The 16,462-nt window shown below is 42.9% G+C and overlaps 1 protein-coding gene and 1 pseudogene across 5 annotated transcripts in view; both read left to right on the top strand.

The window, feature by feature from the left end:
• DHX29 (DExH-box helicase 29) overlaps window positions 1-16,462 on the top strand; it is a 161,482-nt gene that overhangs the window by 135,134 nt on the left and 9,886 nt on the right. For all 5 annotated transcript variants that reach the window (XM_063962169.1, XM_063962173.1, XM_063962149.1 and 2 more), the window contains 7 exons: window positions 2,964-3,048; window positions 13,388-13,476; window positions 13,740-13,868; window positions 14,097-14,172; window positions 15,094-15,318; window positions 15,491-15,627; window positions 15,964-16,054. In XM_063962169.1, the coding sequence (XP_063818239.1) occupies window positions 2,964-3,048; window positions 13,388-13,476; window positions 13,740-13,868; window positions 14,097-14,172; window positions 15,094-15,318; window positions 15,491-15,627; window positions 15,964-16,054 (832 nt within the window). The remainder of the gene's footprint in view (window positions 1-2,963; window positions 3,049-13,387; window positions 13,477-13,739; window positions 13,869-14,096; window positions 14,173-15,093; window positions 15,319-15,490; window positions 15,628-15,963; window positions 16,055-16,462) is intronic.
• On the top strand, window positions 8,204-8,313 carry LOC134932385 (U5 spliceosomal RNA; annotated as a pseudogene).

Raw genomic sequence — 16,462 nt, 5'->3', positions numbered from 1 at the left:
TTTGCCAAAACGCGGTCGAACCCAAAACACGGCCGCGGAACCGAACCCAAAACCAAAACACAAAACCCGAAAAATTTCCGGCGCTCATCTCTACAAATACGTTTGTCAAATTCTACAAAATTGATATCCTGGCTGACGAGGACCTGGAGTTCTCTCATTTGGTGCTGCAGAGTCATCCGCACTCTCCCGCCCGTTTGGGAGCTTTGGTATAATCCCCATGGTCCTTACGGAGTCCCCAGCATCCACTTAGGACGTTAGAGAAAATAAGAATTTACTTACCGATAATTCTATTTCTCATAGTCCGTAGTGGATGCTGGGCGCCCATCCCAAGTGCGGATTGTCTGCAATACTTGTACATAGTTATTGTTACAAAAATCGGGTTATTATTGTTGTGAGCCATCTTTCAGAGGCTCCTCTGTTATCATGCTGTTAACTGGGTTCAGATCACAGGTTATACGGTGTGATTGGTGTGGCTGGTATGAGTCTTACCCGGGATTCAAAATCCTTCCTTATTGTGTACGCTCGTCCGGGCACAGTATCCTAACTGAGGCTTGGAGGAGGGTCATGGGGGGAGGAGCCAGTGCACACCAGGTAGTCCTAAAGCTTTCTTTAGATGTGCCCAGTCTCCTGCGGAGCCGCTATCCCCATGGTCCTTACTGAGTCCCCAGCATCCACTACGGACTATGAGAAATAGAATTATCGGTAAGTAAATTCTTATTTTTTCATGATAACACAGCTGTCCATTGAAAACACAGAGAGATGTTTGCTGCTCGTTAAGCTTGTACTGGTTAGGGCAATGTTTTCCAAACAAGGTTCTCATGGACCATTTACAGTCCAGGTACCAAGGATATCCATGTATGAGCACTAGGGATGGTTGACAGCCATCAATGGTTTGCCACCGATTGTTGTTGGTATTGACATCAATGGCAAAGAAAGGGCAATGATGGATTTTTTTTTTCTTCCTAGGCATCAAGGATTGGAGCTTTGCTCCGTCAGTATCAGCCAGCTAAACCCTGCCCCTTCCCTGTTTGACTGTCCACCAGTCATTCCCCACAGAAGTGGCGGTCATTAATGGGTGCAAGTCATCGATGGTTCATTGGCGATGGCTTCCTGCCATCGAGGTTAACCACCATCAATAATTAACCCACTGATGGCCATCCCTAATGAGCTCTGTCTTTCATTTACCCACCTGTGCTGAAGCAGGGATATCCCTGATGTCTGCACTGTCAGTGTACCATGAGGACTGGGTTTGGAAACGCTGCAATAGAGCTAGTGAGGACATGAGAGTGCATGATTGTGCGGCAGGTAGGTGTAGAGGAAAGAGTATCAGAAAGGTTAGTTATGATCATACACTTCCCAATAGATACAGGTTCAGTCTTCCTTATTCAAAATGCTTGGGACCATAAATATCTTGAATATAAGATTTTTACATACTTTGAAATATTTGAATACCATAATGAAATATCTTGGGGGGGGGACCCAAGTCTAAACCCGAAATTCATAATTCATTTATGTTTCATATATATCCAAAAATAAATGTATGCAATAGTTTTTACAATTTTGTGCATGAACCATCAGAAAGCAAAGGTGTCACTGTCTCCGTTGCCCTCAAAAATGTTGGATTTCGGATATGGGAGAGACAACCTGTATGCCCAATTGGCTGAAGTTGTGAGTAAGTTCAGTAGCTGCGTTTCCGCAGCAGCACACTTCCACTCGCAACTTGTCAGGGTGGGAAAAGGAGTGTAATGATGGTCAGACAGGTTGTAGGGTAGAGGATGTAATTATTAGTACCGCAAATGGCAAACCATTTACTATTTCCAGGTTGCTTCGTTTGTTAGGCAAGGAGGATTCAGGTTATTTTACTTATTGGTACCAATGACAAAGTTATTGATGTCGTCAAATATGGCTGCAGGGAATTAGGCTGTAATTAAGTTACAATATTAAATTCTGAGATATCCATCTGTCACACTTGAAAGACAGCCGGAGCTTTGGGAACGTAATACGGGGCTGAGAAGTTGGTTTAGGAAGGAGGGTTTCATATCTTTAAGAAACAAGCCAATTTTCCTCTTGCCTACAGGCTTCTCACTGGGTTAGAGGGTAAATGCTTATATGGCTATAGCAGATTTGAAACTAGAAATGTAATAACTGGGGGTGAAAGATAGAAGCAGTGTACCAGATATAGAGGCCGAGGATTAGGGCTTAGTCAAAAAGAACAAAGGAGGGGTTAGAGGAGGCGACAAACACAAAACTAAAAGAGTCAGTACAATTATTAAATGTATGATAATAATGGTATGAGTCTTCCAAACGCAATAGGTAAATTAGAATGAATGGCGTTGTAAGAAAATGATGGTATATTGGAGTGAGACTTAGCTGGATGAAAACTATGCCTGGGTAGTAATGCACCAGAAACAGTACTTTCTCCCTTTCAGAAAACCGCAAAGATGGGTATGACCATTAAGATGCTAGCTCCGTGTTCTTATTGGTGCCATGGAGAGGCTTTGTGGTCCCCATAGCAAAATTTAAATGGGACCCCTAATGCATTTGGCATACCCATCAATCAGACAGACCATGAGCTAACTACTATACGGTACAAACTGGGTAAGATTCATGCGGATGGCAAATAGAAAAACATCCTCTTGGCACCAACGTCAGAAGGTCAACCACGTGTATGGATGCTCTCCAGCCATGCAAGATGTCAGAGTGTAATGAACAAGAAAAATGAAGTCACACTGAACCCGCGCTACTTTAAAAAAAATCTAAAACAATAATCCTATAAGCAATAGTTTCCAAGTGAAATAAAACACACTGCATAATCTCGTCAGTCTCAGTTGAGCGAGGTTGCACTTGCTATAGGATGCAGGTCCACATGCCGTCTGGTCCAGTATACTGTACACACGTCTACTCCTTAGGGTGCACATGCTGTGAGGGATTGTTTGACGTGGGGTACTGTTCTTTTGTTCCAGGTACAAGCTGATCGCTCTACATTCCATCCTTTCCAGTCAGGATCAGGCTGAAGCGTTTGTCTTGCCTCCAGCTGGAACCAGAAAGGTAGGATGGAACTCGAGGCAGCAAATCAAACATTGGATGAAATGATTTCTGCTGCCTTTGTGTTATTAGAAAAGGTTTTGCGCAGGACTACACGTCATGTAAACCATCTTCATTTCACCAGGAGATATTCAGTATATGATAGGGCTTTGCGCTGTTACCAGAAGGATGTGCTGTACCCCAAATAAATACCACCACTCTCACTTTTTACTTTTTCAGTATGGGTGGGATATTCACAATTTATTGGGAACAGATATAAAGTGCAAAAGATCTTAAAGCAGTTTTATAGTGTCACAGTGTACATGCTGCTAAAATTTCATAGCACTAAAATTTGACATTACAAGATTTTAAAAAGACATGCAATAAAAGACATAAAAAACATAGAAAAGAACTCCTTATTTTCGTACCCTCTTGGGCTAGTGGTGTGTGCCTTAGTGTGGTGAAATCGGGTCCTGTCTAGGCCGTCCAGCAACACACCACTAAGCTTTGCCCAAATAGTTGGAGAGTCTTTAGGAGTCCACCAAAATGTTCAGCATCACCAGCATGACGCGTTTCGGATCCTTGTAAATCCTTTTTCAAATGCATGTGTTACTGAACGTCCTTAGGGTATTTATACCCTGAATCCGGATGGGACCGCCCTGCACTTCCTGTTTGTTCTTCCCGCCTTTTTCGCTGCGGGCAGCGTAGCGGAAATACGTCATCTGCGTTCCAGCTTTTGCCGGAAGTCCGGTTTTTTGCGTTCCACTGGCCGGCGGAAGTTGGTACTTTGTTTGCGTTCCACCACGGTCCGGAAGATATTAGGATCTTACTAGTCCAATAGAGATATTTTTTGCAGAGGGATATTTTCAGAAAACAAACAACACACCAAATTCTCTTGTTAAAAAACTATCACGGTACTTCGTATTTCCGCTAAGTCCATCCCTATTATGAGAATTGGAGGTTTATTTGATCTTTTGGTATCCCAATTCCGATATGGTAATCATGTAAAAGATAAAAGATAAGAAATATTAGATTAAGATCATACATCACGTTAAAAACCATTTGAGCTCGAAGTCTGCATTTAAACCTCTCGGAATGAGACTATTTAACATATATATCCATTTCATTTCCTTTTTAGCGAGACACACTTCCACATCTTTATATTTCCATGAATTATTAACTTGTTCTAACCCCAAGAACCTCTTTATACAGGTTTCCGCATTATTATGGACCTTTTTAAAATGTTCCGAAAGTGGGTGGCTAAGATTACCCTTCTTTATATTATAAACATGTTCTGCCATTCGTGTTTTCAAATTCCTTGTGGTTTTGCCTATATAGATCAATCCACACGTACACTCTATTAAATAAATAATGTTCCTTGAGTGACATGTTATAAAGCTATTAATGGTATATTCTTTTTCATTAGCATAAAAAGAGGTAGTTTTTCTTAAATTATTATGCTTATATGTTGAACGACACATTAAGCAAGAGCCACATCTATGAAAACCTTTCGTTCTTTCACTCTTGAGTTTTAAGTCTGGTAGTGTTCTCTTTACCAGGTTATCTTTCAAAGATCTTGCTCTTTTGTATATAAAGGAAGGTTTTGTTGGAAGATACTCCTTTAAAACTGGGTCTTCTTTCAGAATCCTTTTCTTTATATTTCAAAAACAAAGTTTTAACATTAGATAGACATGAACTTTTGAAATATAAAGAAAAGGATGGAAACACCCAAAAAAATTCAAACTATGAATGGTCCTATATAAGTCAGTATGGCTCTCATTTTAGGGAATTAGAAAGGAGTGTATCAAAAAACTGGAGGATTCTGAAAGAAGACCCAGTTTTAAAGGAGTATCTTCCAACAAAACCTTCCTTTATATACAAAAGAGCAAGATCTTTGAAAGATAACCTGGTAAAGAGAACACTACCAGACTTAAAACTCAAGAGTGAAAGAACGAAAGGTTTTCATAGATGTGGCTCTTGCTTAATGTATCGTTCAACATATAAGCATAATAATTTAAGAAAAACTACCTCTTTTTATGCTAATGAAAAAGAATATACCATTAATAGCTTTATAACATGTCACTCAAGGAACATTATTTATTTAATAGAGTGTACGTGTGGATTGATCTATATAGGCAAAACCACAAGGAATTTGAAAACACGAATGGCAGAACATGTTTATAATATAAAGAAGGGTAATCTTAGCCACCCACTTTCGGAACATTTTAAAAAGGTCCATAATAATGCGGAAACCTGTATAAAGAGGTTCTTGGGGTTAGAACAAGTTAATAATTCATGGAAATATAAAGATGTGGAAGTGTGTCTCGCTAAAAAGGAAATGAAATGGATATATATGTTAAATAGTCTCATTCCGAGAGGTTTAAATGCAGACTTCGAGCTCAAATGGTTTTTAACGTGATGTATGATCTTAATCTAATATTTCTTATCTTTTATCTTTTACATGATTACCATATCGGAATTGGGATACCAAAAGATCAAATAAACCTCCAATTCTCATAATAGGGATGGACTTAGCGGGAATACGAAGTACCGTGATAGTTTTTTAACAAGAGAATTTGGTGTGTTGTTTGTTTTCTGAAAATATCCCTCTGCAAAAAATATCTCTATTGGACTAGTAAGATCCTAATATCTTCCGGACCGTGGTGGAACGCAAACAAAGTACCAACTTCCGCCGGCCAGTGGAACGCAAAAAACCGGACTTCCGGCAAAAGCTGGAACGCAGATGACGTATTTCCGCTACGCTGCCCGCAGCGAAAAAGGCGGGAAGAACAAACAGGAAGTGCAGGGCGGTCCCATCCGGATTCAGGGTATAAATACCCTAAGGACGTTCAGTAACACATGCATTTGAAAAAGGATTTACAAGGATCCGAAACGCGTCATGCTGGTGATGCTGAACATTTTGGTGGACTCCTAAAGACTCTCCAACTATTTGGGCAAAGCTTAGTGGTGTGTTGCTGGACGGCCTAGACAGGACCCGATTTCACCACACTAAGGCACACACCACTAGCCCAAGAGGGTACGAAAATAAGGAGTTCTTTTCTATGTTTTTTATGTCTTTTATTGCATGTCTTTTTAAAATCTTGTAATGTCAAATTTTAGTGCTATGAAATTTTAGCAGCATGTACACTGTGACACTATAAAACTGCTTTAAGATCTTTTGCACTTTATATCTGTTCCCAATAAATTGTGAATATCCCACCCATACTGAAAAAGTAAAAAGTGAGAGTGGTGGTATTTATTTGGGGTACAGCACATCCTTCTGGTAACAGCGCAAAGCCCTATCATCTTAAACTCTTTCTTTATCATCCACTAGGGGTCACTGGAGTACTCTTGGGATATGGACGGGCGTGGCCGAACAAAGGCACTGAATATTTAAATTTAGGACTCTCCCCCTCCTCCATATCCCCGAGTACCTCTGTGTACTCTCTCAGTGTTTTTTCGGTGCTCACAGCACGAACATCGGCTTGTGGTATAACCACACTTGGATTTTTATTTTTAATTTTTAATTTTTATTTTTACACTTAGCACATCCCTTCCCAGTTTCTGGAAAAACATGGGTCCGGGATAGTGCCGCTGCACGGGCAGCGAATGGCGTGTCGGTCCTCACAAAGAGCACCCTCACAGCCACAGACAGCATGGCGTGTCGGTCCTCACAAAGAGCACCCTCACAGCCACAGACAGCCCACTGCTCCTACAAGCAGCCAGGACTAGAGAGCTGGACGGAGCTTGCACAGAAGAAGCCCGTCGCAGCCATAGATCACTGGGAAGCTGACTGGAAGCTGGACGGAGCTTACACATAGAAACCCCGTCGCAGCCAGGACTACAGAGCTGAACGGAGCTTACACAGAAGAAGCCCCGTCACAGCCAGACATGATCATAAAGGTAGGCTGGGGAAACGGGGCGGTCAGCGCAGGCTGCCGCCCCGCTATGTAGGGGTTAATGCCTCGCGCTCATACTGAGCTCCGTCCGGCTGCACAGCAGGGGGAGCTCATACGCGCTATGCCCAGCCGCTATGAAAATCACAGGGTCTGACACTGGACGGAGCTTACAGAAAGCCCCGTCACAGCCAGGATGAAAGCCCGTCACAAGCAGGACGTAGCTTACAGTAAGTGCGGCAAGGTATGGTGGGGTGTCAGGGCGGTCAGCTCACGCTGCCGCCCTGCTGTGTGGGTGTTTGCACCGCTGAAGCCGCCATTGATATGCCCCGCTGAACTACGCTAGAGATCAGAGCGGCCGCACGTCACTCAGAGACGCCGGCCGCTCTCCCAGCGCTGATTACCCGGCACAGGCGCCGCCCGAGCCAGCCACTCTACCCGCTTTCTAAGACAGAGCGGCCGCACGTCACTCACAGACGCCGGCCGCTCTTCCTGCGCTAACACCGCACGCCGCTGATATGATGTATGAAGGCGCCGGCCGCTCTTCCGGACGGCTCCCCAGCGCTAGACACAGCGCTCCCCTGCTCTCCCGTCCGCTGCAGGTAACATGGGGAGACTACCTCACAAGCAGCGCAGCTGCAGGGGGGGTGAGGGGGAGTATGCCCATAGCAACAGCACCATATAGCAAGGCTGCATGGGTTAATAATAGGCTGGTCAGCTTTTTAAACAGTAAGGAATAGGCTATCAATGTCATAACATATTGCATTTTTTAACCATGTTTCCTGGTATTTTCTGTTAAGGCTGCAATATAAGGCTGCAGGCAGTGTTCATATTAATGGAAGGCTAACTAAATGCAGGTATTTTACTGTATCCTAGACCTGTGTTATCACTGTATAATAGGCTATTAAGCCTATATTAACTGTATAATAGGCTATTAAGCCTATATTAACACTGCAGCAGGTAATCTGTACTGTGATTTTCTGTGAAAGCATGGCATTAGGGCCATTTTAATCATTGCTGTTTTTCCAGCTTATAATTCCAGAACATTCCGGCCATACACCTCTACTCCACAAGGAGGCGCAGGGGTGTTAGTGAGTGGGAATTTTTTGGTTCAGGTTTCACATAAGTTAGCCATGTAATTCCTGCCCGCCATGTAATCTGTATTTCTACATAATTCTAGAACATTCCTGCCCTACATCTCTAAGCCACCAGAGGCGCAGGGGAGTTAGTAGGAATTTGGTTCGGGTTTCATATGCCCATGTGAACTGCTTTTCACATAAAGAATACTTTGGTTTCTCTTCATATCGAATAAATCTTTCGTTTTTTTTACTAAAGATTTCCGTAGAGAGAAACAAGCATGAGTTTCATATGAATATGCTGTTCAGCAATAACATATATATATATATATATATATATATATGACACAAAGTCGTGCAAGTGTCTGTCTGTTGCATATTATGGTGTCTGTCTACATAGCGAGTAAGGCTCTAGTGCAGACTAAAATTAATTTTACAGAATCCTATGTTAACATTGGCAATTCAAATTAAAAGAGCGGTAACATCGGAGTCTCGGAATGACTCCGCCAGCTCTAACAAAAGACAGTCTTTCCAAAGGGCCAATTTCCCTTTGGGTACCAGAGTGTTTATTTCACTGGTCTTATAATATTAATGCACGATTCTATGTCAAATCTCACACCGATAACTACGAGTGAGAAGGGTACATTAGTCCAGCACTCAGATAGTGCGGGGTTTTTGACAACCATACATAATCGTTTCCAAAAGGACGCGATCCGCCATTGCTAGATGCGTTTCTGTCAAACATTATAAAAACCCAGGATACATTTGGGTCACTAGAATTTATGTATGAAACAATGACGATCACGGTTAAAAGAAGCTGCAGAGTATATCTGTAAAGCTTCTGCTAACGCCGGTTACTTTCATTGTCGCTAGTTAAGCGCGACAAGGCCAGAGCTTGTTTGCTCCTAAATTTGATATATTTATCCCTTTATGATATTCAGCCATTACCGCATACAGTATACTTGTAACGGCGTTTTATCCCTTTATAAGAAACAGTCACGCCTTGTAACGACAGGACGTTACAGTCAGCAAGCCAGTGGTTTGATGACCTCTTTTACAATTGGGGAAGCGCGTCTTTACATGTTACATTTGCGAGGTTTCATGACTTCAACTCATGAATGTCTCAGCTATTTACAGCTTAAAGGACAAAACTGCCTCTGTCGAACGGTTTGGCAGGTTGCCATTTAGTCTTTGCTGGTTTATAAACCAGGCAGTAGTACTCCAACAGAGTCAGAGTTACTTATTCCCCTCTGTTTGAGCAAAACCAAACAGCTCCGTCGCAATATCAATCAGCAAGTCACTTACTACAGTTAGGAAATGGAATTTTTGCGGTTAGTATTTGCTTATTGGAGCCACAAAATTGCATAATTGCATTTAATCTTCACAATGCGTACTTACCCATTCCGGTTTGTTCATCACAGGTTCTAGCGTTTGCAAATCGCCACAACCATTAACCATTTCAGGTCTACCGTTGCTTATCGACTCGGGTATTTACCAAAGTGATGTTGGGATGATAGCTCATCTCACATAAAAACTCTGTCTCAACAGAGTTTCTCTATCTTAGATGATTTGCTCATAAGAATTTTGTCTCAACAAAGTTCCTCTAACTTGTGCTACTAAGGTATACTGCGGTAGCAGATCAAGTTCGACACTAAATGATGTCAATTCCTAGGTAAGATTATAATTTTACCTACTACACCAGCAAGAACAAATGTACATCTAGTAATTAGTGCAAAACACGCACACTAGCGGTACATTGGTGTATTCACCTATTAAGAATAAAGATGTGTGTTCAATTTAGTTCGCCACCCTTCACTCGCGTTTCCCACAGAGGTACAAGGGTGCATATACTCTGGACGAGAGTCGCAGAGGGTCAGGATTTGTAGTTAAAATCAGCGACAAAGGTTCTAAAACGGATCACGACAGATTGCTGTCGATAAAGGTCCTAGAACTCCGTGCATTTTACAATGCAATACATGATTCGTTTTCAGTCTAACCAGGGGCAGTCAGACAAGGCAACGGCAGTTGCATACACAACAACCAGGGAGAACCAAGAATCCGCATGGCAATGCGGCAGGTAACTCAAATCCTCAATGGCTCAGAACACCATTATGTGAAAATGTCAAGAGATCATTCAGTGAGTGGACATCTGTTAGACAGATGATCACAACCGTCAGAATTTGGATCCTGAAAACTGGACATTAAATCCAGAGGTGTTTCATATGTGAGTCCACAGAAGGGGGTTACCCTCAAGTATACATGATGGCATCTCGCCACAATTACAAAAGCTCAGTATGTGTACAAAACAACAGATCACAAGGGCAGTGGCGGTGGAGTCTCTCACATTCATGTGGTCATTCAGCATCGTGTATCTGGCTCCGCCACGCTGCTCTCTCCGTTGCCAAAACGGATCATAAAACAGTTCGTCACAGTCATACTGGTGGTATCTCATGGGTTTCGGAGAAGTTTGCTTCTCGAATTTCCAAGGAATACTGGCACACGATCTTGGCCCGCTCATAATACGTCCAACCTGTTACATCAGGGAACGTTCTTTTACCCATAGTTACCTATGTACCTATTACCTATGTACCGCAGCTGCGGTTGACGGGGTGAGGGTTCAGACCACCCTCTTAAGAAATAGAGCATTACAGTATCGGTTATACCAACCCTGTTACAAGTTAGTAAGCCGCTTAAGGCAGCTCATTATTACAAAATTTCGTGTGCTTACATAGCTTGTAAACCTCGGAGGTTTCCAACATCATCCTTCAGGTTACCCGTATTCTGTTAAACGGGGTGGGATGGAAAACTGTGTTGATCTGCACTAAGAGTGCAGGTATCTGTGTGGTAAACTTATTTTCAAAGACGTTTGCCTCTATTTGCGTCTGTACACATCTTTCTACAAGGTGTCATCAAAGTTCAGACTCTATTTATCCCACCTACGGCGCCAGACGACTTGAGGTTGGGTTCAGATGTCTTACAGTTTTCATATTTTGAACCCTTACAACAAATGGGAATTAAGTTTCTCACTTTGGAAAACATTTTTCTTCTAGCCTTGGCTTCGGCAAGGGTTTTGGTTTCATAATTGGGGTGCCTTGTATTCCAAGCCACCGTATTTGAGTTTTCTCATGACAAAGCAGAGTTTCGGACGAATTCCGCTTTCGTATCCTTCACATCAATATACCAATAGTGGTTCCTGTGTGGACAGCACATTCTAGAATTCTGAATGTGGTACACGCATTACGCGTTTATATATGTCCCGAACGTCTACAGTACGTGATATGAATACGTTGTTTGTTCTCTATGATACTACCAACTGGGGTTAGCCAGTTTCTCAGCAGACATTATCCAGTTGGATAATAATAATGACTACAAGTCAGGCTTACTTTAAGGCTAAGTTACAATCGCCTACGTCAGTAATAGCTCATCCCACAGGTTCTGTGGGAATGTCAGACCCAGCGGGTCGTGGAGCGTCTACGACGCGGCTACATAGCCTTTAGTGCACCACGTTTGTGCACGTTTACACGTTATGAATGGTGGCGCCATCAGCATCTAGCTTTGGGCTGCCTACTGTTACAAGTATCAAACAGCTCTCCCGCCCACGAGGGAAGCTTTGGTACGTCCCAAGAGTACTCCAGTGACCCCTAGTGGATGATAAAGAAAATAGGATTTTGGTACTTACCAGGTAAATCCTTTTCTTTGAATCCATAGGGGGCACTGGACGCCCACCCAGAGCAGTTTTACCTGGGTTGTTTTAAGCTCAAGGGAGCTTAGGGTAACAAGTTTTACTTGATTGATATTAAGCTCAGAGGAGCTTATGTTAACACATTTTCACCGATTGGTTCAAATTATAAAGTTCTATCGGTTATGGTGTCAACTGTTTAGTTGACAGTAAGGTTATGGGTCAACATTGTGGTTGTCCGTTATGTTATAGGTATTCTCCATTGTCAACCTCTCTATATCGTTCCTGTTCGCTCAGTAAAAAACACTGAGAGAGTACACTGAGGTACTCGGGGATATGGAGGAGGGGGAGAGTCCTAAATTTAAATATTCAGTGCCTTTGTTCGGCCACGCCCGTCCATATCCCAAGAGTACTCCAGTGCCCCCTATGGATTCAAAGAAAAGGATTTACCTGGTAAGTACCAAAATCCTATTTTTGCTACAGAATATTTACAAGCTTAGGTGTTTGCTTGTTCAGATGAGAGGTCCTTGCTGCAGTACTTCCAGTTAATTGCGCAAATTCACCTGTCCAATTCTTTCTCTGCTAGATATTCAGTATATGAAAAGCTGAAATGCAAGCATGCGAAGTACAGCATTGATTTCTAGATTGCAACAAGGTTTGGGGTGCTGGTAGGGGGCATCCCGCCATGGGATTCGTTGCTAGAGTATGTCATCCTCATAGTGCTAGTGTCCAGATCCTGACACGAATGTAATGGTACTTAGGGGTGATTATGAGATGGACGCAACCGCGCGTCCACACCCATCTGTTCTGTGCACGCGCACTGGCTGCTGTGCGCATGCGCGGCCTTACACATTGCGGCCGCATCCCGTAAGGATGTGGCCGCAGTGTGATTGACAGCGGTGGTGTTTGATATGCCGACGTACCGAACAAGGATGGGCCGGGACTGTTTTCAGGGGTGGCTGCATGACATCACACGCAGCCGCTCAAGGAATAAAATGGCGGCAGAATGCCTGAAAGCACAGCCAGGGGTCAATCTTAGTTCCGATGCGTCCGCATCTAGAGGTGGCCTCACACATGCTAGGTGGCCCCCAGCATGTGAGGAGATGGACGCAGATCTGGCTGCGTATGCTGCGATCTGCTTCCGTCTCTGAATAAGGCCCTTAGAACATTTTTACCTGTGCAGAGCTTATAAACATGCCGGTAAGTGGAGTGCTTCAAGTTTTAACATCCGCCTTGGTAAAAATACTCTACGTACCATTACACCCGTATCAGGAGGGTGTGGATTATTATGTAAATTTTCAATTGGTCAACCCCATATGGTCGACTGGGTCAAAAAGGTCAGCAGGATCAATAGGTTGACACAGTCAAAAGGTCAACATGGAAATGATCGACACAAGTTTGTTATTTTAAGTGTCATTTTCAATGTTAACCCACATATAACCCCAATTAGTGTACCGCTACGCTCACCACGCTTCAGGCAAGCTTCCTATTCCCAATCGTAGTCCATGTGGTTGGTAAAGTATGAAAAAGTTGGAAAAAAACAACAACTTGCGTCGACTATTGTCATATTGACCATTTGAACCTGTCGACCTATTGACTGTCAACCTATCAGCGTCAGCATTGTAAGGTGGACATAGTCCGTGTCGACCTCCTGATTGCATCCCCAGCCATGACCTGGACACGTTTTTTAAAAAGGTTTTCCCTATTTGCAGATTGTGCTGGCCACAAACATTGCGGAAACTGGCATAACGATCCCAGATGTGGTGTTTGTCATAGATGCTGGGAGAACCAAGGAGAACAGGTGATCTGTGCTGACCTGTGTGGTGCTTTATGTACATATTGCTTTGTGTTGTTTTATTCTTTGTTTCCGTGCATATCTGGCGCTGTGGAACTTGTGGCGCCTTATTAATGAACTTTGATGATGATGCTGAAAATCATTTCTGCTTAGGTTGTACATTATGCTAATATAGGATCTATAGTATGAAAGACCCAAAGCAATTGGCCCTCAGATTATTTTTATTAAATATTAAGGACCAGTTTATTCATTCTTGCTGTTTCTAATAGATATCATGAGAGCAGTCAGATGAGCTCCCTGGTGGAGACATTTATAAGCAAAGCCAGCGCCCTGCAGCGGCAGGGGAGGGCTGGCCGTGTCCGAGATGGGTACTGCTTCCGACTCTACCCCAAGGAGAGGTAAGTGCTTTTCCCTGGAAGTGCTGCACTGTTGGGATTGGAGAATGACTTCTATTGTTTGGGGAGAACTCGATGAAATGAATATGAAAAGCTGAACTTCCTAATATCTCAGCTGGTTCTAGTTAGTGTATGTTCTCGCCCATTTTGCCTGTTTCTGCTTGTTTTTTGGGGGTTCTACGTGGTTTCCCGTTAAAGGTCCCATTTCATATTTACTGTTTTTATTCACAGATTCAACAGTTTTATGGAGTACTCTGTTCCAGAAATATTACGAGTACCTTTAGAAGAGCTTTGTCTGCACATCATGGTGAGGATTAGCAGATTACTGATCCCAGGGAACTGACTATACATATACATTTAGAAAAAATGTTGTGTTTCCTCGGTGTTATCACCCCGCTTATGCTTCATTTAGGCTGGTGATAGAAGAACGTTGCCAGAAAGCTCCTATGAATTTATTATCGCCATACAAAATCCCATATACAAGTCCATTTAGCCTTTCAGTACATGTTAAGCTGCTATTTCAGTTCCTTGACTCATACACAGTCAGGGCCAATGATGTCACAGCAGCTGAAATGACTGAATTCTCAGCTTTTTCATCTGTCCCATATCCCATGAGGAGTCTGGACCTCATTCAGCTTCAGTTGCAGTTCGCAAATGTAGCCACAAAATTGCATATGCATCACAAAAGAGTAGTACCATTGACAGTTGTGAATGAGAAAGCAGTCGAACCGGGCGCCATGTTTTAAGTGGCAGCTGACGTCAGATGCACGCCGAAAAAATGCCCATGATACGCCTGCATTATCCCAACCACTCCCCATAAACACCATGTGCATGCCCACAAACACCCGCAGCCTACCAATCAACCTACGATCGCATCCTGGCTAGATGCGATTGCAGCAGAATGGCAGATTGCGGGATGTGCACCTGCAGTACATTTCCTGCGCATGCACAGATGGAAGATAATCGGCCGATCTGCAATTTTGCAGCTGAAGCTGAATAAGTCCCTCTGTCCTAATGTAGCGAGAGGAAGCTTTCTGGAATGGCATAGGGAGCTAACACTCTACATTTTATAGAGCTAGTTGTCCGTGTGTTGTTAATGCTGGACGATGCATTTTTACCTTTGTGGTTCATAGCTTGAGTCCTTATACTGTTTGATGTAACGTTATGCTCTCTGCTTGTATATTATGTTTGGTCCTATGCAATGCATTTTCATGTCTCCGGAATCTAGAAGTGTGACCTCGGCTCTCCAGAGGAGTTCCTATCTAAATCAATAGACCCTCCGCAGCTCCAAGTGATCAGCAATGCAATGAATCTGCTGAGGAAGATTGGAGCCTGTGAGCTCACTCAGCCCAAGCTCACCCCCCTGGGCCAGCATCTTGCTGCCCTGCCTGTCAATGTGAAGATTGGAAAGATGCTCATCTTTGGTGCAATCTTTGGCTGTGTGGACGTTGTAGTAAGTACATGTGTTCACTTTATCACCTAGACATGGAAGATTTAGTAATAGATATAAAGGGTAATGACACTGCTGCTACAATTGTCATACTAACCATGCAAGAGACCTATAATGTATTACACAGTACGGGGGACAGAAATAACCACACAGTATGATTACTCCTCCGGTACAGGCAACGCTGGCTGCCACCATGACTGAGAAGTCACCATTTGTAACGCCAATCGGAAGGAAAGACGAGGCGGACCTGGCAAAATCCTCCATGGCGCTAGCAAGCTCTGATCACCTGACCATCTTCAGCGCATATATGGGGTGAGACACAGGAACGGAGGGTTTAATAAAAGCTCTTCACAGAACATGTGGTGTATAAAACTTTATATTATTATTATTATTATTATGTTTTTATTGAATGTAAGACAACTGTTTGTTCAGATGATAAACTACATACAGTGTCTTACTATAGGAAGAAAAATAAAAAATATATATATTTTCTAAATAATGTGTGACATTGTTATCCTAAATAGATTCCAACTGTGCCACATAATTGACAAATCACAAAGGAATATTGCACAATATGGTCCTGATATTACCAAATATTGCTTTACAAGGGTTATATCCTAATGTCCTTCCCCCATTTCCTCTCCACAGGTGGAAGCTGAGCCGAGCAGAAGGCTACGGCCCAGAGATGAGTTATTGTCGGAAGAACTTCCTTAACAGGAAGTCCCTTCTCACTATAGAGGTACAGCTACAGCATGTCTTTTCCAAAATGTATTTCATTCAAGTGCACACTGTAATTTATATTGGCCAATCAGACGTTTGCGTGTGTGATAGGGATAGTTGGGACTTTTGATTCCCACAGCAGCTGGAAAGTTCCTGTTTGCCTACATGTGCTGTAGATAGATCAATATATATATATATATATATATATATATATACACACACAGTAATGGGTAGACCTGGTTTTGTTTCTCCTACTGAGATGCGCTGTCTGAATATGGCTGGGGGGGCACTCTTTGCTGGATGCAGGCTAGCCACCTTGTTCTGCGTTTACATAACAAAAAGTGTATTTCAAGTTGCGGAACAAGATTTTTCTATAAGCATTAAGGGGTGATGAATGCACATTTATGAGGGTGTTAGGGCGGTCTGC

Source organism: Pseudophryne corroboree, chromosome 1 (assembly GCF_028390025.1).
Source record: "Pseudophryne corroboree isolate aPseCor3 chromosome 1, aPseCor3.hap2, whole genome shotgun sequence".
Taxonomy (NCBI): Eukaryota; Metazoa; Chordata; class Amphibia; order Anura; family Myobatrachidae; genus Pseudophryne; species Pseudophryne corroboree.
Note: the sequence above shows the minus strand (reverse complement) of the source record. Positions and strands in the feature narration are given on the sequence as shown.